General features: G+C 56.8%; 1 protein-coding gene across 1 annotated transcript in view; it reads right to left on the minus strand.

Annotated features, from left to right (window-relative positions):
- The window catches only part of LOC144954062 (lateral signaling target protein 2 homolog), a 63,471-nt gene that overhangs the window by 27,585 nt on the left and 8,386 nt on the right, over window positions 1-27,500 (minus strand). Inside the window, 6 exon segments of the mRNA XM_078884638.1 lie at window positions 1,773-1,854; window positions 3,189-3,366; window positions 3,472-4,834; window positions 4,836-5,120; window positions 14,208-14,309; window positions 16,120-16,209. Of these exon segments, the coding sequence (XP_078740764.1) occupies window positions 1,773-1,854; window positions 3,189-3,366; window positions 3,472-4,834; window positions 4,836-5,120; window positions 14,208-14,309; window positions 16,120-16,209 (2,100 nt within the window).

Below are 27,500 nucleotides of genomic sequence, written 5' to 3' on the forward strand. Positions count from 1 at the left end.
CAGACGGGGAGCCGGTGAGACCAGGAGATGGCAGGATGAGGTGATGGAAGGAGGAGAAGGTGATGGTGATGTTGATGGTAGGTGGTGATGTTGATGGTAGGTGGTGGAGGTGATGGTGATGGTAGCAGGAGGAGGAGGTGATGGTGATGTTGATGGTGATGTTGTTGTTGATGGTGATATTGATGGTGATGGTGATGTTGATGGTGATGTTGTTGTTGATGGTGATGTTGATGATGTTGTTCATGATGTTGTTGATGATCTTGTTGTTGATGTTGATGTTGTTGATGATCTTGTTGTTGATGTTGATGTTGATGGTGTTGTTGATGTTGTTGTTGATGTTGTTGTTGTTGATGTTGATGTTGTTGTTGATGTTGATGTTGATGTTGTTGTTGATGTTGATGTTGTTGATGTTGGTGTTGTTGTTGATGTTGTTGATGTGATGTTGATGTTGTTGTTGATGTTGATGTTGTTGATTATCTTGTTGTTGTTGTTGATGTTGATGTTGTTGTTGATGTTGATGTTGATGTTGTTGTTGATGTTGATGTTGTTGATGTTGATGTTGTTGATGTTGTTGATGTGATGTTGATGTTGATGTTGATGTTGTTGTTGATGTTGATGTTGTTGATGTTGATGTTGTTGATGTTGTTGATGTGATGTTGATGTTGTTGTTGATGTTGTTGTTGTTGATGTTGATGTTGATGTTGATGTTGTTGATGTTGATGTTGTTGATGTTGTTGATGTGATGTTGATGTTGTTGTTGATGTTGTTGTTGTTGATGTTGATGTTGATGTTGATGTTGTTGATGTTGATGTTGATGTTGATGTTGTTGATGTTGGTGTTGTTGTTGATGTTGTTGATGTGATGTTGATGTTGATGTTGTTGATTATCTTGTTGTTGTTGTTGATGTTGATGTTGTTGATGTGATGTTGATGTTGATGTTGTTGATTATCTTGTTGTTGTTGTTGATGTTGATGTTGTTGTTGTTGATGTTGATGTTGATGTTGTTGTTGATGATGTTGTTGATGTTGATGTTGTTGATGTTGTTGATGTGATGTTGATGTTGTTGTTGATGTTGTTGTTGTTGATGTTGATGTTGATGTTGATGTTGTTGATGTTGATGTTGTTGTTGATGTTGATGTTGTTGATGTTGGTGTTGTTGTTGATGTTGTTGATGTGATGTTGATGTTGTTGTTGATGTTGATGTTGTTGATTATCTTGTTGTTGTTGTTGATGTTGATGTTGTTGTTGATGTTGTTGTTGTTGATGTTGATGTTGATGTTGTTGTTGATGTTGATGTTGTTGATGTTGATGTTGTTGATGTTGTTGATGTGATGTTGATGTTGTTGTTGATGTTGTTGATGTTGATGTTGTTGATGTGATGTTGATGTTGATGTTGATGTTGTTGATGTTGATGTTGATGTGATGTTGATGTTGATGTTGTTGATGTTGATGTTGTTGATGTGATGTTGATGTTGATGTTGTTGATGTTGATGTTGTTGATGTGATGTTGATGTTGATGTTGTTGATGTTGATGTTGTTGATGTGATGTTGATGTTGATGTTGTTGATGTTGATGTTGTTGATGTGATGTTGATGTTGATGTTGTTGATGTTGATGTTGTTGATGTGATGTTGATGTTGATGTTGTTGATGTTGTTGATGTTGTTGATGTGATGTTGATGTTGATGTTGTTGATGTTGTTGATGTGATGTTGATGTTGTTGTTGATGTTGTTGATGTTGATGTTGTTGATGTGATGTTGATGTCGATGTTACCCAGCATGAATGGATCCCAGTCCCCGCTCCGGATCCAGGAGTCCCAGCTCCGGGTTCTCCAAATCTCCGGATGCCGATTCTCCTGCCGGGATCAGCGAGGACATCCCATTGGACAAAATCTACGGGGCTCACGGCGGCCACGTCGGGGGTGGTGGTGGTGGTGGGGGTGGTGGTGGTGAGTGGTGGTGGTGGTGGTGAGTGGTGGTGGTGGTCTACTCAGTGTGGTGGTGGTCTACTCAATGTGGTGGTGGTGGTAGTCTACTCAGTGTGGTGGTGGTCTACTCAGTGTGGTGGTGGTGGTCTACTCAATGTGGTGGTGGTGGTGGTCTACTCAGTGTGGTGGTGGTCGTCTACTCAGTGTGGTGGTGGTCTACTCAGTGTGGTGGTGGTGGTCTACTCAATGTGGTGGTGGTGGTGGTCTACTCAGTGTGGTGGTGGTGGTGGTGGTCTACTCAATGTGGTGGTGGTGGCGGTCTACTCAGTGTGGTGGTGGTGGTGGTCTACTCAGTGTGGTGGTGGTGGTGGTGGTCTACTCAATGTGGTGGTGGTGGTGGTGGTGGTCTACTCAGTGTGGTGGTGGTGGTGGTCTACTCAGTGTGGTGGTGGTGGTCTACTCAATGTGGTGGTGGTGGTCTACTCAATGTGGTGGTGGTGGTCTACTCAGTGTGGTGGTGGTGGTGGTCTACTCAATGTGGTGGTGGTGGTGGTCTACTCAGTGTGGTGGTGGTGGTGGTGGTCTACTCAATGTGGTGGTGGTGGTCTACTCAGTGTGGTGGTGGTGGTGGTGGTCTACTCAATGTGGTGGTGGTGGTGGTCTACTCAGTGTGGTGGTGGTGGTCTACTCAGTGTGGTGGTGGTGGTCTACTCAATGTGGTGGTGGTGGTGGTGGTCTACTCAATGTGGTGGTGGTGGTGGTCTACTCAGTGTGGTGGTGGTGGTCTACTCAGTGTGGTGGTGGTGGTGGTGGTCTACTCAATGTGGTGGTGGTGGTGGTCTACTCAGTGTGGTGGTGGTGGTCTACTCAATGTGGTGGTGGTGGTCTACTCAATGTGGTGGTGGTGGTCTACTCAGTGTGGTGGTGGTGGTCTACTCAATGTGGTGGTGGTGGTCTACTCAATGTGGTGGTGGTGGTGGTCTACTCAGTGTGGTGGTGGTGGTCTACTCAGTGTGGTGGTGGTGGTGGTCTACTCAATGTGGTGGTGGTGGTGGTCTACTCAATGTGGTGGTGGTGGTGGTCTACTCAGTGTGGTGGTGGTGGTGGTCTACTCAGTGTGGTGGTGGTGGTGGTCTACTCAATGTGGTGGTGGTGGTGGTCTACTCAGTGTGGTGGTGGTGGTGGTCTACTCAGTGTGGTGGTGGTGGTCTACTCAATGTGGTGGTGGTGCTGGTGGTGGTGTTGTTGTTGGTGGTGTTCACCTGACGGATGTCGTTTCTTGCGATGGTGCCCCAGGCTGTGATGTCGCCTCCGACCCGGAGGCCTCTCCCCCCTCCCCTCCTCTGCCCCCTCCTCACCCTCAGCCAACTCCACCACCTTCTCCACCTCCACCTCCTCCACCTCCTCCACCTCCTCCACCGCCTCCTCCACCCTCTCAACCTCCTCCACCGCCTCCTCCACCTCTCCTCGCCTCCACCTCCTCCTTTCCACCGTCTCCTCCTCCACCACCACGTCCACCCCCCCCACAGCGTCCACCCCCCCCACCACCACAGCGTCCACCACCGCTCTGGGTTTGAAGATGACCGTGGCAGACAGCCTCATGCCACCAGTTCTCTGGGCAATCTCCTCCGCCGTGCGCCCCTCCATCGCAGAGACCTCCGTCACAGAGACCTCCGTCGCTGGGACCTCCGTCGCCGGGACCTCCGTCACAGAGACCTCCGTCGCTGGGACCTCCGTCACAGAGACCTCCGTCACTGGGCCCTCCGTCGTAGAGACCTCCGTCACAGAGACCTCCGTCACAGAGACCTCCGTCACAGAGACCTCCGTCACAGAGACCTCCGTCACAGAGACCTCCGTCACAGAGACCTCCGTCGCTGGGCCCTCCGTCACAGAGACCTCCGTCACAGAGACCTCCGTCGCTGGGCCCTCCGTCACAGAGACCTCCGTCACAGAGACCTCCATCACAGAGACCTCCATCACAGAGACCTCCGTCGCCGGGACCTCCGTCACAGGGATCTCCATCGCTGGGACCTCCGTCGCTGGGACCTCCGTCACAGAGACCTCCACGGGGCCCCCGTATCTACCCACAATCACCTGCAGTGGCGGCGATGGTGGCGGCACCGGCAAAGGTGACGTCACTTGCCGACAGCGCCGTGCGGCGGGTGGGGAGGGTGCGGTGATGATGGTACCACCACCTCGTCTGTCACCACCAACACCACCACCACCAACACCACCACCACCCTCACCACCACAAACACCACCACCACAAACACCACCACCACCGCCACCACCAACACCACCACCACCACCCACAACACCAACACCACCGCCACCACCACCAACACCACCACCACCACCCACACCACCAACACAAACACCGCCACCGTCCAAATCATCGATGGCAAAGAGGCTCTCATCCCCTTGCTGCTGCTGCTGCTGCTGCTGCCGCCGCTGCTGCTGCCGCTGCTGCTGCTGCTGCTGCTGCCGCTGGTGGTGCTGGTGGTGCTGGCCACGCTGGTGATCTTGGTGGTGGCCCTGATCGTGGTGATGGTGCCGGAGTAGCAGCCCGCTGGCGGTGACGGAGCTGCTCACGTAGCCCACGGAGCTGCTCGTGGCGGCGATGGTGGTGACGGAGCTTGCCAGGGCCGTGCCGAGCGTGCCGCCCGCCCCGTCCCCCCCCGCCGCCCCCGCCCCGGTGAGTCGGCGAGCCGGTGACTCTCGTCGGCTGCCGGGCGGCGACAGGAGCGTGGACATCTGCGTGCCGGCCTGCTGCACCAGGCTGCAGAGCTGGGCCAGCTCCAGCTCGTCAAACTGCATGGAGCAGGCGAGCTCTGCCGTGGCACCGGCCTCCTCATCATCCACCTCCTCCACCTCCTCCTCCACCTCCACCTCCTCCACCTCCTCCACCTCCTCGCCCATCACCGCCATCGATGATGCGGCGATGGTGGCGGTGATGGTGGCGATGGTTGACACGCCGCGGTTCGAAGGTCCGTCGGATTGCGGCGCTACCGCTACTGCTACCGCCGGTGGAGTGGAGGAGGTGGACGAGGTGGACGAGGTGGTGGAGGTGGTGGAGGTGGTGGAGGTGGGGGGGGGGTGGACGTGCGGTGGCTGGCAGCTCTGAGTCGAGGGAGACACACAGGCTGCGCTCCAGCGTGGAGAGCTCCGTGGAAGTGAGGGTCCGTAGCAGGTCGCTGGGGAAGGTGGCAACGTCAACATCAACGTCAACATCGATGTCGTCAACGTCATCAACGTCAACATCATAATCAACGTCAACATCGACGTCAACATCGTCAACGTCAACGTCAACATCAACGTCAACATCAACGTCAACATCAACGTCAACATCGACGTCAACGTCATCATCAACGTCAACATCAACGTCAACATCGTCGTCAACGTCATCATCAACGTCAACATCAACGTCAACATCGTCAACGTCAACGTCATCATCAACGTCAACATCAACGTCATCATCAACGTCAACATCAACGTCAACGTCAACATCAACGTCAACATCAACGTCAACATCGTCAACGTCAACGTCAACATCAACGTCAACATCAACGTCAACATCGTCAACGTCAACGTCAACATCAACGTCAACATCAACGTCAACATCGTCAACGTCAACATCAACGTCAACATCGACGTCAACATCGTCAACGTCAACGTCAACATCAACGTCAACATCAACGTCAACATCAACGTCAACATCAACGTCAACGTCATCATCAACGTCAACATCGTCAACGTCAACATCAACGTCAACATCAACATCAACGTCAACATCGTCAACGTCGTCATCAACGTCAACATCAACGTCAACATCATAATCAACGTCAACATCAACGTCAACATCGTCAACGTCAACGTCATCATCAACGTCAACATCAACGTCAACATCAACGTCAACATCGTCAACATCAACGTCAACATCAACGTCAACATCAACGTCAACATCAACGTCAACATCGTCAACGTCAACGTCATCATCAACGTCAACATCAACGTCAACATCAACGTCAACATCGTCAACATCAACGTCAACATCAACGTCAACATCAACGTCAACATCGTCGACGTCATCGTCATCGTCGTCGACGTCATCATCAACGTCAACGTCAACGTCAACATCAACGTCAACATCGTCAACATCAACGTCAACATCGACGTCAACATCGTCAACGTCAACGTCAACATCAACGTCAACATCAACGTCAACATCAACGTCAACATCGTCAACGTCAACATCAACGTCAACATCGACGTCAACGTCATCATCAACGTCAACATCAACGTCAACATCGACGTCAACGTCATCATCAACGTCAACATCAACGTCAACATCGTCAACGTCAACGTCATCATCAACGTCAACATCAACGTCAACATCGTCAACGTCAACGTCATCATCAACGTCAACGTCATCATCAACGTCAACATCAACGTCAACGTCAACATCAACGTCAACATCAACGTCAACATCGTCAACGTCAACATCAACGTCAACATCAACGTCAACATCGTCAACGTCAACGTCAACATCAACGTCAACATCAACGTCAACATCGTCAACGTCAACGTCATCATCAACGTCAACATCAACGTCAACATCAACGTCAACATCGTCAACATCAACGTCAACATCAACGTCAACATCAACGTCAACATCGTCGACGTCATCGTCATCGTCGTCGACGTCATCATCAACGTCAACGTCAACGTCAACATCAACGTCAACATCGTCAACATCAACGTCAACATCGACGTCAACATCGTCAACGTCAACGTCAACATCAACGTCAACATCAACGTCAACATCAACGTCAACATCGTCAACGTCAACATCAACGTCAACATCGACGTCAACGTCATCATCAACGTCAACATCAACGTCAACATCGACGTCAACGTCATCATCAACGTCAACATCAACGTCAACATCGTCAACGTCAACGTCATCATCAACGTCAACATCAACGTCAACATCGTCAACGTCAACGTCATCATCAACGTCAACGTCATCATCAACGTCAACATCAACGTCAACGTCAACATCAACGTCAACATCAACGTCAACATCGTCAACGTCAACATCAACGTCAACATCAACGTCAACATCGTCAACGTCAACGTCAACATCAACGTCAACATCAACGTCAACATCGTCAACGTCAACGTCAACATCAACGTCAACATCAACGTCAACATCGTCAACGTCAACATCAACATCAACATCGACGTCAACATCGTCAACGTCAACGTCAACATCAACGTCAACATCAACGTCAACATCGTCAACGTCAACGTCAACATCAACGTCAACATCAACGTCAACATCGTCAACGTCAACATCAACATCAACATCGACGTCAACATCGTCAACGTCAACGTCAACATCAACGTCAACATCAACGTCAACATCAACGTCAACGTCATCATCAACGTCAACATCGTCAACGTCAACATCAACGTCAACATCATAATCAACGTCAACATCAACGTCAACATCGTCAACGTCAACATCAACGTCAACATCAACGTCAACATCATAATCAACGTCAACATCAACGTCAACATCGTCAACGTCAACATCAACGTCAACATCATAATCAACGTCAACATCAACGTCAACATCGTCAACGTCAACATCAACGTCAACGTCAACGTCAACATCAACGTCAACATCAACGTCAACATCGTCAACATCAACGTCAACATCATAATCAACGTCAACATCAACGTCAACATCGTCAACATCAACGTCAACATCAACGTCAACATCGTCAACGTCAACGTCAACATCAACGTCAACATCGACGTCAACATCGACGTCAACATCGTCAACGTCAACGTCAACATCAACGTCAACATCAACGTCAACATCAACGTCAACGTCATCATCAACGTCAACATCGTCAACGTCAACATCAACGTCAACATCAACGTCAACATCATAATCAACGTCAACATCAACGTCAACATCGTCAACGTCAACATCATAATCAACGTCAACATCAACGTCAACATCGTCAACGTCGTCATCAACGTCAACATCAACGTCAACATCATAATCAACGTCAACATCAACGTCAACATCGTCAACGTCAACGTCATCATCAACGTCAACATCAACGTCAACATCAACGTCAACATCGTCAACATCAACGTCAACATCAACGTCAACATCAACGTCAACATCGTCGACGTCATCGTCGTCGACGTCATCATCAACGTCAACGTCAACGTCAACATCAACGTCAACGTCATCATCAACGTCAACATCAACGTCAACATCAACGTCAACATCGTCGACGTCATCGTCATCGTCGTCGACGTCATCATCAACGTCAACGTCAACGTCAACATCAACGTCAACATCGTCAACGTCATCGTCATCGTCGTCGACGTCATCATCAACGTCAACGTCGTCAACGTCATCATCAACGTCAACGTCAACGTCAACATCAATGTCAACATCAACATCGTCAACGTCAACGTCAACATCGTCAACATCAACGTCATCGTCGTCGACGTCATCATCAACGTCAACGTCGTCAACGTCATCATCAACGTCAACGTCAACATCAACGTCAACATCAACGTCAACATCGTCAACATCAACGTCAACGTCGTCGACGTCATCATCAACGTCAACGTCATCGTCAACGTCAACATCGTCAACATCAACGTCAACGTCGTCGACGTCATCATCAACATCAACGTCAACATCAACGTCAACATCGTCAACATCAACGTCAACGTCGTCGACGTCATCATCAACGTCAACGTCAACGTCAACATCGTCAACATCAACGTCAACGTCGTCGACGTCATCATCAACGTCAACGTCAACATCGTCAACATCAACGTCATCGTCGTCGACGTCATCATCAACGTCAACGTCGTCAACGTCATCATCAACGTCAACGTCAACGTCAACATCGTCAACATCAACGTCAACATCGTCAACATCAACGTCAACGTCGTCAACGTCATCATCAACGTCAACGTCAACATCAACGTCAACATCAACGTCAACATCGTCAACATCAACGTCAACGTCGTCGACGTCATCATCAACGTCAACGTCAACATCAACGTCATCATCAACGTCAACGTCAACATCAACGTCATCGTCAACGTCAACGTCAACATCAACGTCATCGTCGTCGACGTCATCATCAACGTCAACGTCGTCAACGTCATCATCAACGTCAACGTCAACGTCAACATCAACGTCAACATCAACGTCAACATCGTCAACGTCAACGTCAACATCGTCAACGTCAACGTCAACATCGTCAACATCAACGTCATCGTCGTCGACGTCATCATCAACGTCAACGTCGTCAACGTCATCATCAACGTCAACGTCAACGTCAACATCAACGTCAACATCAACGTCAACATCGTCAACGTCAACGTCAACATCGTCAACATCAACGTCAACGTCGTCGACGTCATCATCAACGTCAACGTCATCGTCAACGTCGTCGACGTCAACATCGACGTCAACATCGACGTCAACATCGACGTCAACATCAACGTCAACGTCATCGTCAACGTCGTCGACGTCAACATCGACGTCAACATCGACGTCAACATCAACGTCGTTATCAACATCGTCGTCAACATCAATGTCGTCAACGTCATCGTCAACGTCATCAACGTCATCATCAACGTCAACATCAACGTCAACATCATCAACGTCAACATCAACGTCAACATCATCAACGTCAACATCATCAACGTCAACATCAACGTCATCAACGTCAACATCATCAACGTCAACATCAACGTCAACATCATCAACGTCAACATCAACGTCATCATCAACGTCATCATCAACGTCAACATCATCAACGTCAACATCATCAACGTCAACATCATCAACGTCAACATCATCAACGTCAACATCAACGTCATCATCAACGTCATCATCAACGTCAACATCAACGTCAACATCAACGTCAACATCATCAACGTCAACATCAACGTCATCATCATCAACGTCAACATCAACGTCAACATCATCAACGTCAACATCATCAAAGTCATCAACAACATCAACATCAACGTCGTCAACATCATCAACATCAACAACATCAACATCAACGTCGTCAACATCATCAACGTCAACATCAACATCAACGTCGTCAACATCATCAACATCAACAACGTCAACATCAACGTCATCAACGTCATCAACGTCATCGTCAACGTCGTCATGGTGATGGGAGGAGGAGGTGATGGTGACCATCAACATCGTCACCACCACCATCACCACCACCACCACCGTCACCACCGTCACCACCATCACCATCAACACCATCACCACCACCACCACCACCGTCACCACCACCACCGTCACCACCATCAACATCATCACCACCACCACCACCACCACCACCGTCACCACCGTCACCACCATCACCACCATCAACATCATCACCACCACCACCGTCACCTCCCCCGTGTCTCCCCGTGTCTCCCCCCCGTGTCTCCCCGTGTCTCCCCCCCGTGTCTCCCCCGTGTCTCCCCCGTGTCTCCCCCGTGTCTCCCCCGTGTCTCACCCGGTGTCTCCCCCGTGTCTCCCCCGTGTCTCCCCCGTGTCTCCCCGCCGTGTCTCCCCCGTTTCTCCCCCGTGTCTCCCCCGTGTCTCCCCCGTGTCTCCCCCGTGTCTCCCCGTGTCTCCCCCGTGTCTCCCCCCCGTGTCTCCCCGTGTCTCCCCGTGTCTCCCCGTGTCTCCCCCGTGTCTCCCACCGTGTCTCCCCCGCGTCTCCCCCGCGTCTCCCCCGCGTCTCCCCCGCGTCTCCCCCGCGTCTCCCCCGCGTCTCCCCCGCGTCTCCCCCGCGTCTCCCCCGCGTCTCCCCCGCGTCTCCCCCCCGCGTCCCCCCCCGCGTCTCCCCCGCGTCCCCCCCGCGTCTCCCCCGCGTCTCCCCCGCGTCTCCCCCGCGTCCCCCCCGCGTCCCCCACGCGTCTCCCCCCCCGTGTCTCCCCCCCCGTGTCTCCCCCCCCGTGTCTCCCCCCCCGTGTCTCCCCCCCCGTGTCCCCCCCGTGTCCCCCCCGTGTCTCCCCCGTGTCTCCCCCGTGTCTCCCCCGTGTCTCCCCCCCCGTGTCTCCCCCCCCGTGTCTCCCCCCCCGTGTCTCCCCCCCCGTGTCTCCCCCCCCGTGTCTCCCCCCCCGTGTCTCCCCCCCCGTGTCCCCCCCGTGTCCCCCCCGTGTCCCCCCCGTGTCCCCCCCGTGTCCCCCCCGTGTCCCCCCCGTGTCTCCCCCGTGTCTCCCCCCCCGTGTCTCCCCCCCCGTGTCTCCCCCGTGTCCCCCCCGTGTCCCCCCCGTGTCTCCCCCGTGTCTCCCCCGTGTCTCCCCCGTGTCTCCCCCCCCGTGTCTCCCCCCCCGTGTCTCCCCCGTGTCCCCCCCGTGTCCCCCCCGTGTCTCCCCCGTGTCTCCCCCGTGTCCCCCCCGTGTCCCCCCCGTGTCTCCCCCGTGTCTCCCCCGTGTCTCCCCCGTGTCTCCCCCCCCGTGTCTCCCCCGTGTCCCCCCCGTGTCCCCCCCGTGTCTCCCCCGTGTCCCCCCCGCGTCCCCCCCGCGTCCCCCCCGCGTCTCCCCCGCGTCCCCCCCGCGTCCCCCCCGCGTCTCCCCCGCGTCCCCCCCGCGTCTCCCCCGCGTCCCCCCCGCGTCCCCCCCGCGTCCCCCCCGCGTCTCCCCCGCGTCTCCCCCGCGTCTCCCCCGCGTCCCCCCCGCGTCCCCCCCGCGTCTCCCCCGCGTCCCCCCCGCGTCTCCCCCGCGTCTCCCCCGCGTCTCCCCCGCGTCTCCCCCGCGTCTCCCCCGCGTCTCCCCCCCCGCGTCTCCCCCGCGTCTCCCCCGCGTCTCCCCCCCGCGTCTCCCCCCCGCGTCTCTCCCCCGCGTCTCCCCCGCGTCTCCCCCGCGTCTCCCCCGCGTCTCCCCCGCGTCCCCCCCGCGTCCCCCCCGCGTCTCCCCCGCGTCCCCCCCGCGTCTCCCCCGCGTCCCCCCCGGGTCTCCCCCGCGTCTCCCCCGCGTCCCCCCCGCGTCTCCCCCGCGTCCCCCCCGCGTCCCCCCCGTGTCTCCCCCCCCGTGTCTCCCCCCCCGTGTCTCCCCCGTGTCTCCCCCGTGTCCCCCCCGTGTCCCCCCCGTGTCTCCCCCCCCGTGTCTCCCCCCCCGTGTCCCCCCCGTGTCTCCCCCGTGTCTCCCCCCCGTGTCTCCCCCCCCGTCTCCCCCGTGTCTCCCCCCCCGTGTCTCCCCCCCCGTGTCTCCCCCCCCGTGTCTCCCCCGTGTCTCCCCCCCCGTGTCTCCCCCCCCGTGTCTCCCCCCCCGTGTCCCCCCCGTGTCTCCCCCCCCGTGTCTCCCCCCCCGTGTCTCCCCCCCCGTGTCTCCCCCCCCGTCTCCCCCGTGTCTCCCCCCCCGTGTCTCCCCCCCCGTGTCTCCCCCCCCGTGTCTCCCCCCCCGTGTCCCCCCCGTGTCCCCCCCGTGTCCCCCCCGTGTCTCCCCCGTGTCCCCCCCGTGTCTCCCCCCCCGTGTCTCCCCCCCCGTGTCTCCCCCGTGTCTCCCCCCCCGTGTCTCCCCCCCCGTGTCTCCCCCCCCGTGTCTCCCCCCCCGTGTCTCCCCCCCCGTGTCTCCCCCCCCGTGTCTCCCCCCCCGTGTCTCCCCCCCCGTGTCTCCCCCCCCGTGTCTCCCCCCCCGTGTCTCCCCCCCCGTGTCTCCCCCCCCGTGTCTCCCCCCCCGTGTCTCCCCCCCCGTGTCTCCCCCCCCGTGTCTCCCCCGTGTCTCCCCCGTGTCTCCCCCCCCGTGTCTGCCCCGTGTCTCCCCCGTGTCCCCCCCGTGTCTCCCCCGTGTCCCCCCCGTGTCCCCCCCGTGTCCCCCCCGTGTCCCCCCCGTGTCTCCCCCGTGTCCCCCCCGTGTCCCCCCCGTGTCCCCCCCGTGTCTCCCCCGTGTCTCCCCCGTGTCCCCCCCGTGTCCCCCCCGTGTCCCCCCCGTGTCTCCCCCGTGTCCCCCCCGTGTCCCCCCCGTGTCCCCCCCGTGTCCCCCCCGTGTCCCCCCCGTGTCCCCCCCGTGTCCCCCCCGTGTCCCCCCCGTGTCTCCCCCGTGTCCCCCCCGTGTCCCCCCCGTGTCCCCCCCGTGTCTCCCCCGTGTCCCCCCCGTGTCCCCCCCGTGTCCCCCCCGTGTCCCCCCCGTGTCCCCCCCGTGTCCCCCCCGTGTCCCCCCCGTGTCCCCCCCGTGTCTCCCCCGTGTCTCCCCCGTGTCCCCCCCGTGTCTCCCCCGTGTCTCCCCCGTGTCCCCCCCGTGTCCCCCCCGTGTCCCCCCCGTGTCCCCCCCGTGTCCCCCCCGTGTCCCCCCCGTGTCCCCCCCGTGTCCCCCCCGTGTCTCCCCCGTGTCTCCCCCGTGTCTCCCCCGTGTCTCCCCCGTGTCCCCTCCGTGTCCCCTCCGTGTCTCCCCCGTGTCTCCCCCGTGTCTCCCCCCCCGTGTCTCCCCCCCCGTGTCTCCCCCCCCGTGTCTCCCCCGTGTCTCCCCCCCCGTGTCTCCCCCGTGTCTCCCCCGTGTCCCCTCCGTGTCCCCCCCGTGTCCCCCCCGTGTCCCCCCCGTGTCTCCCCCGTGTCTCCCCCCCCGTGTCTCCCCCGTGTCTCCCCCGTGTCTCCCCCGTGTCCCCCCCGTGTCCCCCCCGTGTCCCCCCCGTGTCCCCCCCGTGTCCCCCCCGTGTCTCCCCCGTGTCTCCCCCGTGTCCCCCCCGTGTCCCCCCCGTGTCCCCCCCGTGTCTCCCCCGTGTCTCCCCCGTGTCTCCCCCGTGTCTCCCCCGTGTCTCCCCCGTGTCTCCCCCCCCGTATCTCCCCCGCGTCTCCCCCGCGTCTCCCCCGCGTCTCCCCCGCGTCTCTCCCCGTGTCTCCCCCGCGTCTCCCCCGCGTCTCCCCCGCGTCTCCCCCGCGTCTCCCCCGCGTCTCCCCCGCGTCTCCCCCGCGTCTCCCCCGCGCGTCTCCCCCGCGTCTCCCCCGCGTCTCCCCCGCGTCTCCCCCGTGTCTCCCCGTGTCTCCCCCGCGTCTCCCCAGTGTCTCCCCCGTGTCTCCCCCGTGTCTCCCCCCCGTGTCTCCCCCCCGTGTCTCCCCCGTGTCTCCCCCGTAGCTCCCCCGTGTCTCCCCCGTGTCTCCCCCCTGTGTCTCCCCCCCGTGTCTCCCCCGTGTCTCCCCCCCGTGTCTCGCACCTGTGTCTCCACCGTGTCTCCCCCGTGTCTCCCCGTGTCTCCCCCGTGTCTCCCCGTGTCTCACCGGATCTTGACGAGGAGTGAGTGGAAGGGGCGGAACAGGTTGGACATCTGATCGGGACGACGCTCCTGGTTCAAGGGCCCCTCGGGAAAGATCAGCAGCCCGCTGGTCACGCAGAACGCACACCCAGTAGGAGACACACACTCACACGTCACCAGGGTGGTCATGGGTGGGTGGGTGGGTGAGTGGGTGGGTGAGTGGGTGGGTGGGTGGGTGGGTGAGTGAGTGGGTGGGTGAGTGGGTGAGTGAGTGGGTGGGTGAGTGGGTGAGTGGGTGGGTGGGTGAGTGAGTGGGTGAGTGAGTGAGTGAGTGGGTGAGTGAGTGGGTGGGTGAGTGGGTGGGTGAGTGGGTGAGTGGGTGAGTGGTTGAGTGGGTGAGTGGGTGGGTGGGTGGGTGGGTGAGTGGGTGAGTGGGTGGGTGGGTGGGTGAGTGGTTGAGTGGTTGAGTGGGTGAGTGGGTGGGTGGGTGAGTGGGTGAGTGGGTGGGTGGGTGGGTGAGTGGGTGGGTGGGTGAGTGGGTGGGTGAGTGGGTGAGTGGTTGAGTGGGTGAGTGGGTGGGTGGGTGGGTGGGTGAGTGGGTGAGTGGGTGGGTGAGTGGGTGAGTGGGTGGGTGGGTGGGTAGGTGAGTGGGTGGGTGGGTGGGTGAGTGGGTGGGTGAGTGGGTGGGTGGGTGAGTGGGTGGGTGGGTGAGTGAGTGGGTGAGTGAGTGGGTGAGTGGGTGGGTGAGTGGGTGCGTGGGTGGGTGGGTGAGTGGGTGGGTGGGTGGGTGGGTGAGTGGGTGGTGGGTGAGTGGGTGGGTGGGTGGTTGAGTGAGAGAGTGAGTGGGTGAGAGAGTGAGTGGGTGAGTGAGTGGGTGGGTGAGTGGGTGAGTGGGTGGGTGGATGAGTGGGTGGGTGGGTGGGTGAGTGAGTGGGTGGGTGAGTGGGTGAGTGGGTGGGTGGATGAGTGGGTGGGTGGGTGGGTGAGTGGGTGGGTGAGTGGGTGGGTGGGTGGGTGGTTGAGTGAGAGAGTGAGTGGGTGAGAGAGTGAGTGGGTGAGTGAGTGGGTGGGTGAGTGGGTGAGTGGGTGGGTGGATGAGTGGGTGGGTGGATGAGTGGGTGAGTGGGTGGGTGAGTGGGTGGGTGGATGAGTGGGTGGGTGGGTGAGTGGGTGGGTGAGTGAGTGGGTGGGTGGGTAAGTGGGTGGGTGGGTGAGTGGGTGGGTGGGTGGGTGGGTGAGTGAGTGGGTGGGTGGGTGAGTGGGTGGGTGGATGAGTGGGTGGGTGGGTGGGTGAGTGGGTGGGTGAGTGAGTGGGTGGGTGGGTGAGTGAGTGGGTGGGTGGATGAGTGGGTGAGTGGGTGGGTGAGTGGGTGGGTGGATGAGTGGGTGGGTGGGTGGGTGAGTGGGTGGGTGAGTGGGTGGGTGGGTGGGTGAGTGAGTGGGTGGGTGGGTGGGTGGGTGAGTGGGTGGGTGAGTGGGTGGCTGAGTGAGTGGGTGGGTGAGTGAGTGGGTGGGTGAGTGAGTGAGTGAGTGAGTGGGTGGGTGGGTGGGTGAGTGGGTGAGTGAGTGGGTGAGTGGGTGAGTGAGTGGGTGAATGAGTGGGTGGGTGAGTGGGTGAGTGAGTGGGTGGGTGAGTGAGTGGGTGGGTGAGTGAGTGAGTGAGTGAGTGGGTGGGTGGGTGGGTGAGTGAGTGAGTGGGTGAGTGAGTGAGTGGGTGAGTGGGTGGGTGAGTGGGTGGGTGAGTGGGTGGGTGAGTGGGTGGGTGAGTGGGTGGGTGAGTGGGTGGGTGAGTGGGTGAGTGGGTGGGTGGGTGAGTGGGTGGGTGGGTGAGTGGGTGGGTGTGTGGGTGGGTGTGTGAGTGGGTGAGTGGGTGAGAGGCAATGGTGGAGGTGACGGTGATGGTGTAGGTGATGGTGGTGTAGGTGATGTAGGCTCACCAGACGATGGCGAGCCGTGGGATGGTGAACATGAGTGCCGGCTCATAGTCATCGATGGCCTCCTGAGTGAGGTAGCCCAGCCTGAGGGCCCTGCCACACACAGACAAAGGTCCCCCAGGTAGCGTCACGCGGGGGCTGTAGGGGGCAAGTGCTGTCAGTGGCAAGCAGCAGCAGCTGTCAAGGTCACGGCACTGAGACTGTGGGTCTCTGTGTGGTGGTGGTGAGTCTGTGGGTCTCTGTGTGGTGGTGGTGAGTCTGTGGGTCTCTGTGTGGTGGTGGTGAGTCTGTGGGTCTCTGTGTGGTGGTGATGAGACTGTGGGTCTCTGTGTGGTGGTGGTGAGTCTGTGGGTCTCTGTGTGGTGGTGGTGAGTCTATGGGTCTCTGTGTGGTGGTGGTGAGTCTGTGGGTCTCTGTGTGGTGGTGGTGAGTCTGTGGGTCTCTGTGTGGTGGTGGTGAGTCTGTGGGTCTCTGTGTGGTGGTGGTGAGTCTGTGGGTCTCTGTGTGGTGGTGATGAGACTGTGGGTCTCTGTGTGGTGGTGGTGAGTCTGTGGGTCTCTGTGTGGTGGTGGTGAGTCTGTGGGTCTCTGTGTGGTGGTGGTGAGTCTGTGGGTCTCTGTGTGGTGGTGGTGAGTCTATGGGTCTCTGTGTGGTGGTGATGAGTCTATGGGTCTCTGTGTGGTGGTGGTGAGTCTATGGGTCTCTGTGTGGTGGTGGTGAGTCTATGGGTCTCTGTGTGGTGGTGGTGAGTCTATGGGTCTCTGTGTGGTGGTGGTGAGTCTATGGGTCTCTGTGTGGTGGTGGTGAGTCTATGGGTCTCTGTGTGGTGGTGATGAGTCTATGGGTCTCTGTGTGGTGGTGATGAGTCTATGGGTCTCTGTGTGGTGGTGGTGAGTCTATGGGTCTCTGTGTGGTGGTGGTGAGTCTATGGGTCTCTGTGTGGTGGTGGTGAGTCTGTGGGTCTCTGTGTGGTGGTGATGAGTCTATGGGTCTCTGTGTGGTGGTGGTGAGTCTGTGGGTCTCTGTGTGGTGGTGGTGAGTCTATGGGTCTCTGTGTGGTGGTGGTGAGTCTGTGGGTCTCTGTGTGGTGGTGATGAGTCTGTGGGTCTCTGTGTGGTGGTGATGAGTCTGTGGGTCTCTGTTTGGTGGTGGTGAGTCTGTGGGTCTCTGTGTGGTGGTGGTGAGTCTATGGGTCTCTGTGTGGTGAGTCTGTGGGTCTGTGTGGTGGTGGTGAGTCTATGGGTCTCTGTGTGGTGGTGGTGAGTCTATGGGTCTCTGTGTGGTGGTGATGAGTCTGTGGGTCTCTGTGTGGTGGTGATGAGTCTGTGGGTCTCTGTTTGGTGGTGGTGAGTCTGTGGGTCTCTGTGTGGTGGTGGTGAGTCTATGGGTCTCTGTGTGGTGAGTCTGTGGGTCTGTGTGGTGGTGGTGAGTCTATGGGTCTCTGTGTGGTGGTGATGAGTCTATGGGTCTCTGTGTGGTGGTGATGAGTCTGTGGGTCTCTGTGTGGTGGTGATGAGTCTATGGGTCTCTGTGTGGTGAGTCTGTGGGTCTGTGTGGTGGTGGTGAGTCTATGGGTCTCTGTGTGGTGGTGGTGAGTCTATGGGTCTCTGTGTGGTGGTGATGAGTCTGTGGGTCTCTGTGTGGTGGTGGTGAGTCTATGGGTCTCTGTGTGGTGGTAGTGAGTCTATGGGTCTCTGTGTGGTGGTGATGAGTCTATGGGTCTCTGTGTGGTGGTGATGAGTCTATGGGTCTCTGTGTGGTGGTGGTGAGTCTATGGGTCTCTGTGTGGTGGTGGTGAGTCTATGGGTCTCTGTGTGGTGAGTCTGTGGGTCTCTGTGTGGTGGTGGTGAGTCTATGGGTCTCTGTGTGGTGGTGATGAGTCTATGGGTCTCTGTGTGGTGGTGGTGAGTCTATGGGTCTCTGTGTGGTGGTGATGAGTCTATGGGTCTCTGTGTGGTGGTAGTGAGTCTATGGGTCTCTGTGTGGTGGTGGTGAGTCTATGGGTCTCTGTGTGGTGGTGAGTCTATGGGTCTGTGTAGTGTTGAGTCTGTGGGTCTCTGTGTGGTGGTGAGTCTGTGGGTCTCTGTGTGGTGGTGAGTCTGTGGGTCTCTGTGTGGTGAGTCTGTGGGTCTCTGTGTGGTGAGTCTGTGGGTCTCTGTGTGGTGAGTCTGTGGGTCTCTGTGGTGAGTCTGTGGGTCTCTGTGGTGAGTCTGTGGGTCTCTGTGGTGAGTCTGTGGGTCTCTGTGGTGAGTCTGTGGGTCTCTGTGTGGTGAGTCTGTGGGTCTCTGTGTGGTGAGTCTGTGGGTCTCTGTGGTGAGTCTGTGGGTCTCTGTGGTGAGTCTGTGGGTCTCTGTGGTGAGTCTGTGGGTCTCTGTGGTGAGTCTGTGGGTCTCTGTGGTGAGTCTGTGGGTCTCTGTGGTGAGTCTGTGGGTCTCTGTGGTGAGTCTGTGGGTCTCTGTGTGGTGAGTCTGTGGGTCTCTATTGTGAGTCTGTGGGTCTCTGTGTGGTGAGTCTGTGGGTCTCCGTGTGGTGAGTCTGTGGGTCTCTGTGTGGTGGTGGTGAGTCTGTGGGTCTCTGTGGTGAGTCTGTGGGTCTCTATTGTGAGTCTGTGGGTCTCTGTGTGGTGAGTCTGTGGGTCTCTGTGTGGTGAGTCTGTGGGTCTCTATTGTGAGTCTGTGGGTCTCTGTGTGGTGAGTCTGTGGGTCTCTGTGTGGTGAGTCTGTGGGTCTCTGTGTGGTGGTGGTGAGTCTATGGGTCTCTGTGGTGAGTCTGTGGGTCTCTGTGGTGAGTCTGTGGGTCTCTGTGGTGAGTCTGTGGGTCTCTGTGGTGAGTCTGTGGGTCTCTGTGGTGAGTCTGTGGGTCTCTGTGTGGTGAGTCTGTGGGTCTCTGTGTGGTGAGTCTGTGGGTCTCTGTGTGGTGAGTCTGTGGGTCTCTGTGTGGTGGTGGTGAGTCTGTGGGTCTCTGTGGTGAGTCTGTGGGTCTCTGTGGTGAGTCTGTGGGTCTCTGTGTGGTGAGTCTGTGGGTCTCTGTGGTGAGTCTGTGGGTCTCTGTGTGGTGAGTCTGTGGGTCTCTGTGGTGAGTCTATGGGTCTCTGTGTGGTGAGTCTGTGGGTCTCTGTGGTGAGTCTGTGGGTCTCTGTGTGGTGAGTCTGTGGGTCTCTGTGGTGAGTCTGTGGGTCTCTGTGTGGTGAGTCTGTGGGTCTCTGTGGTGAGTCTGTGGGTCTCTGTGGTGAGTCTGTGGGTCTCTGTGGTGAGTCTGTGGGTCTCTGTGTGGTGAGTCTGTGGGTCTCTGTGTGGTGAGTCTGTGGGTCTCTGTGTGGTGGTGGTGAGTCTGTGGGTCTCTGTGTGGTGGTGGTGAGTCTGTGGGTCTCTGTGTGGTGGTGATGAGACTGTGGGTCTCTGTGTGGTGGTGGTGAGTCTGTGGGTCTCTGTGTGGTGGTGGTGAGTCTGTGGGTCTCTGTGTGGTGGTGGTGAGTCTGTGGGTCTCTGTGTGGTGGTGGTGAGTCTATGGGTCTCTGTGTGGTGGTGATGAGTCTATGGGTCTCTGTGTGGTGGTGGTGAGTCTATGGGTCTCTGTGTGGTGGTGGTGAGTCTATGGGTCTCTGTGTGGTGGTGGTGAGTCTATGGGTCTCTGTGTGGTGGTGGTGAGTCTATGGGTCTCTGTGTGGTGGTGGTGAGTCTATGGGTCTCTGTGTGGTGGTGATGAGTCTATGGGTCTCTGTGTGGTGGTGATGAGTCTGTGGGTCTCTGTGTGGTGGTGATGAGTCTATGGGTCTCTGTGTGGTGGTGGTGAGTCTATGGGTCTCTGTGTGGTGGTGGTGAGTCTATGGGTCTCTGTGTGGTGGTGGTGAGTCTGTGGGTCTCTGTGTGGTGGTGATGAGTCTATGGGTCTCTGTGTGGTGGTGGTGAGTCTGTGGGTCTCTGTGTGGTGGTGGTGAGTCTGTGGGTCTCTGTGTGGTGGTGGTGAGTCTATGGGTCTCTGTGTGGTGGTGGTGAGTCTGTGGGTCTCTGTGTGGTGGTGATGAGTCTATGAGTCTCTGTGTGGTGGTGGTGAGTCTATGGGTCTCTGTGTGGTGAGTCTGTGGGTTTCTGTGTGGTGGTGGTGAGTCTGTGGGTCTCTGTGTGGTGGTGGTGAGTCTGTGGGTCTCTGTGTGGTGAGTCTATGGGTCTCTGTGTGGTGGTGGTGAGTCTGTGGGTCTCTGTGTGGTGGTGGTGAGTCTGTGGGTCTCTGTGTGGTGGTGATGAGTCTGTGGGTCTCTGTTTGGTGGTGGTGAGTCTGTGGGTCTCTGTGTGGTGGTGGTGAGTCTATGGGTCTCTGTGTGGTGAGTCTGTGGGTTTCTGTGTGGTGGTGGTGAGTCTGTGGGTCTCTGTGTGGTGGTGGTGAGTCTGTGGGTCTCTGTGTGGTGGTGATGAGTCTGTGGGTCTCTGTGTGGTGGTGGTGAGTCTGTGGGTCTCTGTGTGGTGGTGGTGAGTCTATGGGTCTCTGTGTGGTGGTGGTGAGTCTGTGGGTCTCTGTGTGGTGGTGGTGAGTCTATGGGTCTCTGTGTGGTGAGTCTGTGGGTCTGTGTGGTGGTGGTGAGTCTATGGGTCTCTGTGTGGTGGTGGTGAGTCTATGGGTCTCTGTGTGGTGGTAGTGAGTCTATGGGTCTCTGTGTGGTGGTGATGAGTCTATGGGTCTCTGTGTGGTGGTGATGAGTCTGTGGGTCTCTGTGTGGTGGTGATGAGTCTATGGGTCTCTGTGTGGTGAGTCTGTGGGTCTCTGTGTGGTGGTGGTGAGTCTATGGGTCTCTGTGTGGTGGTGGTGAGTCTATGGGTCTCTGTGTGGTGGTGGTGAGTCTATGGGTCTCTGTGTGGTGGTGATGAGTCTGTGGGTCTCTGTGTGGTGGTGGTGAGTCTATGGGTCTCTGTGTGGTGGTAGTGAGTCTATGGGTCTCTGTGTGGTGGTGATGAGTCTATGGGTCTCTGTGTGGTGGTGATGAGTCTATGGGTCTCTGTGTGGTGGTGGTGAGTCTATGGGTCTCTGTGTGGTGGTGGTGAGTCTATGGGTCTCTGTGTGGTGAGTCTGTGGGTCTCTGTGTGGTGGTGGTGAGTCTATGGGTCTCTGTGTGGTGGTGATGAGTCTATGGGTCTCTGTGTGGTGGTGGTGAGTCTATGGGTCTCTGTGTGGTGGTAGTGAGTCTATGGGTCTCTGTGTGGTGGTGGTGAGTCTATGGGTCTCTGTGTGGTGGTGAGTCTATGGGTCTCTGTGTAGTGTTGAGTCTATGGGTCTCTGTGTGGTGGTGAGTCTGTGGGTCTCTGTGTGGTGGTGAGTCTGTGGGTCTCTGTGTGGTGAGTCTGTGGGTCTCTGTGTGGTGAGTCTGTGGGTCTCTGTGGTGAGTCTGTGGGTCTCTGTGGTGAGTCTGTGGGTCTCTGTGGTGAGTCTGTGGGTCTCTGTGGTGAGTCTGTGGGTCTCTGTGTGGTGAGTCTGTGGGTCTCTGTGTGGTGAGTCTGTGGGTCTCTGTGGTGAGTCTGTGGGTCTCTGTGGTGAGTCTGTGGGTCTCTGTGGTGAGTCTGTGGGTCTCTGTGGTGAGTCTGTGGGTCTCTGTGGTGAGTCTGTGGGTCTCTGTGGTGAGTCTGTGGGTCTCTGTGGTGAGTCTGTGGGTCTCTGTGTGGTGAGTCTGTGGGTCTCTATTGTGAGTCTGTGGGTCTCTGTGTGGTGAGTCTGTGGGTCTCCGTGTGGTGAGTCTGTGGGTCTCTGTGTGGTGGTGGTGAGTCTGTGGGTCTCTGTGGTGAGTCTGTGGGTCTCTATTGTGAGTCTGTGGGTCTCTGTGTGGTGAGTCTGTGGGTCTCTGTGTGGTGAGTCTGTGGGTCTCTATTGTGAGTCTGTGGGTCTCTGTGTGGTGAGTCTGTGGGTCTCTGTGTGGTGAGTCTGTGGGTCTCTGTGTGGTGGTGGTGAGTCTATGGGTCTCTGTGGTGAGTCTGTGGGTCTCTGTGGTGAGTCTGTGGGTCTCTGTGGTGAGTCTGTGGGTCTCTGTGGTGAGTCTGTGGGTCTCTGTGGTGAGTCTGTGGGTCTCTGTGTGGTGAGTCTGTGGGTCTCTGTGTGGTGAGTCTGTGGGTCTCTGTGTGGTGAGTCTGTGGGTCTCTGTGTGGTGGTGGTGAGTCTGTGGGTCTCTGTGGTGAGTCTGTGGGTCTCTGTGGTGAGTCTGTGGGTCTCTGTGTGGTGAGTCTGTGGGTCTCTGTGGTGAGTCTGTGGGTCTCTGTGTGGTGAGTCTGTGGGTCTCTGTGGTGAGTCTATGGGTCTCTGTGTGGTGAGTCTGTGGGTCTCTGTGGTGAGTCTGTGGGTCTCTGTGTGGTGAGTCTGTGGGTCTCTGTGGTGAGTCTGTGGGTCTCTGTGTGGTGAGTCTGTGGGTCTCTGTGGTGAGTCTGTGGGTCTCTGTGGTGAGTCTGTGGGTCTCTGTGGTGAGTCTGTGGGTCTCTGTGTGGTGAGTCTGTGGGTCTCTGTGTGGTGAGTCTGTGGGTCTCTGTGTGGTGAGTCTGTGGGTCTCTGTGTGGTGAGTCTGTGGGTCTCTGTGTGGTGAGTCTGTGGGTCTCTGTGGTGAGTCTGTGGGTCTCTGTGGTGAGTCTGTGGGTCTCTGTGGTGAGTCTGTGGGTCTCTGTGGTGAGTCTGTGGGTCTCTGTGGTGAGTCTGTGGGTCTCTGTGTGGTGAGTCTGTGGGTCTCTGTGTGGTGAGTTTGTGGGTCTCTGTGTGGTGAGTCTATGGGTCTCTGTGTGGTGAGTCTATGGGTCTCTGTGGCGAGTCTGTGGGTGTCTGTGTGGTGAGTCTGTGGGTCTCTGTGTGGTGGTGGTGAGTCTATGGGTCTCTGTGGTGAGTCTGTGGGTCTCTGTGGTGAGTCTGTGGGTCTCTGTGTGGTGAGTCTGTGGGTCTCTGTGTGGCGAGTCTGTGGCTCTCTGTGTGGTGAGTCTGTGGGTCTCTGTGTGGTGAGTCTGTGGGTCTCTGTGTGGTGAGTCTGTGGGTCTCTGTGGTGAGTCTGTGGGTCTCTGTGTGGTGAGTCTGTGGGTCTCTGTGTGGTGAGTCTGTGGGTCTCTGTGTGGCGAGTCTATGGGTCTCTGTGTGGCGAGTCTGTGGGTCTCTGTGTGGTGAGTCTGTGGGTCTCTGTGTGGTGAGTCTGTGGGTCTCTGTGTGGTGAGTCTGTGGGTCTCTGTGTGGTGAGTCTGTGGGTCTCTGTGTGGTGGTGATGAGTCTATGGGTCTCTGTGTGGTGGTGGTGAGTCTGTGGGTCTCTGTGTGGTGAGTCTGTGGGTCTCTGTGTGGTGGTGATGAGTCTAGGGGTCTCTGTGTGGTGGTGGTGAGTCTATGGGTCTCTGTGTGGTGGTGAGTCTATGGGTCTCTGTGTAGTGTTGAGTCTATGGGTCTCTGTGTGGTGGTGAGTCTGTGGGTCTCTGTGTGGTGGTGAGTCTGTGGGTCTCTGTGTGGTGAGTCTGTGGGTCTCTGTGTGGTGAGTCTGTGGGTCTCTGTGTGGTGAGTCTGTGGGTCTCTGTGTGGTGAGTCTGTGGGTCTCTGTGTGGTGAGTCTGTGGGTCTCTGTGGTGAGTCTGTGGGTCTCTGTGGTGAGTCTGTGGGTCTCTGTGGTGAGTCTGTGGGTCTCTGTGGTGAGTCTGTGGGTCTCTGTGTGGTGAGTCTGTGGGTCTCTGTGTGGTGAATCTGTGGGTCTCTGTGGTGAGTCTGTGGGTCTCTGTGGTGAGTCTGTGGGTCTCTGTGGTGAGTCTGTGGGTCTCTGTGTGGCGAGTCTGTGGGTCTCTGTGTGGCGAGTCTGTGGGTCTCTGTGTGGTGAGTCTGTGGGTCTCTGTGGGTCTCTGTGGTGAGTCTGTGGGTCTCTGTGGTGAGTCTGTGGGTCTCTGTCGTGAGTCTGTGGGTCTCTGTGGTGAGTCTGTGGGTCTCTGTGGTGAGTCTGTGGGTCTCTGTGGTGAGTCTGTGGGTCTCTGTGTGGTGAGTCTGTGGGTCTCTGTGGTGAGTCTGTGGGTCTCTGTGGTGAGTCTGTGGGTCTCTGTGGTGAGACTGTGGGTCTCTGTGTGGTGAGTCTGTGGGTCTCTGTGTGGTGGTGAGTCTATGGGTCTCTGTGGTGAGTCTGTGGGTCTCTGTGGTGAGACTGTGGGTCTCTGTGTGGTGAATCTGTGGGTCTCTGTGTGGTGAGTCTGTGGGTCTCTGTGTGGTGAGTCTGTGGGTCTCTGTGGTGAGTCTGTGGGTCTCTGTGGTGAGTCTGTGGGTCTCTGTGGTGAGTCTGTGGGTCTCTGTGGTGAGTCTGTGGGTCTCTGTGTGGTGAGTCTGTGGGTCTCTGTGTGGTGAATCTGTGGGTCTCTGTGGTGAGTCTGTGGGTCTCTGTGGTGAGTCTGTGGGTCTCTGTGGTGAGTCTGTGGGTCTCTGTGTGGCGAGTCTGTGGGTCTCTGTGTGGCGAGTCTGTGGGTCTCTGTGTGGTGAGTCTGTGGGTCTCTGTGGGTCTCTGTGGTGAGTCTGTGGGTCTCTGTGGTGAGTCTGTGGGTCTCTGTCGTGAGTCTGTGGGTCTCTGTGGTGAGTCTGTGGGTCTCTGTGGTGAGTCTGTGGGTCTCTGTGGTGAGTCTGTGGGTCTCTGTGTGGTGAGTCTGTGGGTCTCTGTGGTGAGTCTGTGGGTCTCTGTGGTGAGTCTGTGGGTCTCTGTGGTGAGACTGTGGGTCTCTGTGTGGTGAGTCTGTGGGTCTCTGTGTGGTGGTGAGTCTATGGGTCTCTGTGGTGAGTCTGTGGGTCTCTGTGGTGAGACTGTGGGTCTCTGTGTGGTGAATCTGTGGGTCTCTGTGTGGTGAGTCTATGGGTCTCTGTGGTGAGGCTGTGGGTCTCTGTGGTGAGTCTGTGGGTCTCTGTGGTGAGTCTGTGGGTCTCTGTGGTGAGTCTGTGGGTCTCTGTGGTGAGTCTGTGGGTCTCTGTGTGGTGAGTCTATGGGTCTCTGTGGTGAGTCTGTGGGTCTCTGTGTGGTGAGTCTGTGGGTCTCTATGGTGAGTCTGTGGGTCTCTGTGGTGAGTCTGTGGGTCTCTGTGGTGAGTCTGTGGGTCTCTGTGTGGTGGTGGTGAGTCTATGGGTCTCTGTGGTGAGTTTGTGGGTCTCTGTGGTGAGTCTGTGGGTCTCTGTGTGGTGGTGATGAGTCTATGGGTCTCTGTGTGGTGAGTCTGTGGGTCTCTGTGTGGTGGTGATGAGTCTATGGGTCTCTGTGTGGTGGTGGTGAGTCTGTGTGTCTCTGTGTGGTGATGGTGAGTCTATGGGTCTCTGTGTGGTGGTGAGTCTGTGGGTCTCTGTGTGGTGGTGGTGAGTCTATGGGTCTCTGTGTGGTGGTGGTGAGTCTGTGTGTCTCTGTGTGGTGGTGGTGAGTCTATGGGTCTCTGTGTGGTGGTGGTGAGTCTATGGGTCTCTGTGTGGTGGTGAGTCTGTGGGTCTCTGTGTGGTGGTGGTGAGTCTATGGGTCTCTGTGTGGTGGTGGTGAGTCTGTGTGTCTCTGTGTGGTGGTGATGAGTCTGTGTGGTGGTGGTGAGTCTGTGTGTCTCTGTGTGGTGAGTCTGTGTGTCTCTGTGTGGTGGTGGTGAGTCTGTGTGTGTCTCTGTGTGGTGGTGGTGAGTCTATGGGTCTCTGTGTGGTGGTGATGAGTCTGTGTGTCTCTGTGATGAGTATGTGTGTCTCTGTGTGGTGGTGAGTCTGTGTGTCTCTGTGTGGTGAGTCTGTGTGTCTCTGTGTGGTGGTGGTGAGTCTATGGGTCTCTTTGTGGTGGTGATGAGTCTGTGGGTCTCTGTGTGGTGGTGGTGAGTCTATGGGTCTCTGTGTGGTGGTGGTGAGTCTATGGGTCTCTGTGCGGTGGTGGTGAGTCTGTGTGTCTCTGTGTGGTGGTGGTGAGTCTGTGTGTCTCTGTGATGAGTCTGTGTGTCTCTGTGTGGTGAGTCTGTGTGGTGGTGATGAGTCTGTGTGTTGGTGAGTCTGTGTGTCTCTGTGTGGTGGTGATGAGTCTGTGTGTTGGTGAGTCTGTGTGTCTCTGTGTGGTGGTGATGAGTCTGTGTGTCTCTGTGTGGTGGTGATGAGTCTGTGTGTTGGTGAGTCTGTGTGTCTCTGTGTGGTGGTGATGAGTCTGTGTGTCTCTGTGTGGTGGTGATGAGTCTGTGTGTTGGTGAGTCTGTGTGTCTCTGTGTGGTGGTGATGAGTCTGTGTGTCTCTGTGTGGTGGTGATGAGTCTGTGTGTTGGTGAGTCTGTGTGTCTCTGTGTGGTGGTGATGAGTCTGTGTGTCTCTGTGTGGTGGTGATGAGTCTGTGTGTTGGTGAGTCTGTGTGTCTCTGTGTGGTGGTGATGAGTCTGTGTGTTGGTGAGTCTGTGTGTCTCTGTGTGGTGGTGGTGAGTCTGTGTGTTGGTGAGTCTGTGTGTCTCTGTGTGGTGGTGATGAGTCTGTGTGTTGGTGAGTCTGTGTGTCTCTGTGTGGTGGTGATGAGTCTGTGTGTTGGTGAGTCTGTGTGTCTCTGTGTGGTGGTGGTGAGTCTGTGTGTTGGTGAGTCTGTGTGTCTCTGTGTGGTGGTGATGAGTCTGTGTGTCTCTGTGTGGTGGTGATGAGTCTGTGTGTTGGTGAGTCTGTGTGTCTCTGTGTGGTGGTGATGAGTCTGTGTGTCTCTGTGTGGTGGTGATGAGTCTGTGTGTTGGTGAGTCTGTGTGTCTCTGTGTGGTGGTGATGAGTCTGTGTGTTGGTGAGTCTGTGTGTCTCTGTGTGGTGGTGGTGAGTCTGTGTGTTGGTGAGTCTGTGTGTCTCTGTGTGGTGGTGATGAGTCTGTGTGTTGGTGAGTCTGTGTGTCTCTGTGTGGTGGTGATGAGTCTGTGTGTTGGTGAGTCTGTGTGTCTCTGTGTGGTGGTGATGAGTCTGTGTGTTGGTGAGTCTGTGTGTCTCTGTGTGGTGGTGATGAGTCTGTGTGTTGGTGAGTCTGTGTGTCTCTGTGTGGTGGTGATGAGTCTGTGTGTTGGTGAGTCTGTGTGTCTCTGTGTGGTGGTGATGAGTCTGTGTGTCTCTGTGTGGTGGTGATGAGTCTGTGTGTTGGTGAGTCTGTGTGTCTCTGTGTGGTGGTGATGAGTCTGTGTGTCTCTGTGTGGTGGTGATGAGTCTGTGTGTTGGTGAGTCTGTGTGTCTCTGTGTGGTGGTGATGAGTCTGTGTGTCTGTGTGTTGATGAGTCTGTGTGTTGATGAGTCTGTGTGTGTCTGTGTGGTGAGTGTGTGTGTCTGTGTGTTGATGAGTCTGTGTGTGTCTGTGTGGTGAGTGTGTGTGTCTGTGTGTTGATGAGTCTGTGTGTGTCTGTGTGGTGAGTGTGTGTGTGTCTGTGTGGTGGTGAGTCTGTGTGAGTCTGTGTGGTGAGTCTGTG

Source organism: Lampetra fluviatilis, unplaced genomic scaffold (assembly GCF_964198595.1).
Source record: "Lampetra fluviatilis unplaced genomic scaffold, kcLamFluv1.1 SCAFFOLD_262, whole genome shotgun sequence".
NCBI classification, from domain to species: Eukaryota; Metazoa; Chordata; class Hyperoartia; order Petromyzontiformes; family Petromyzontidae; genus Lampetra; species Lampetra fluviatilis.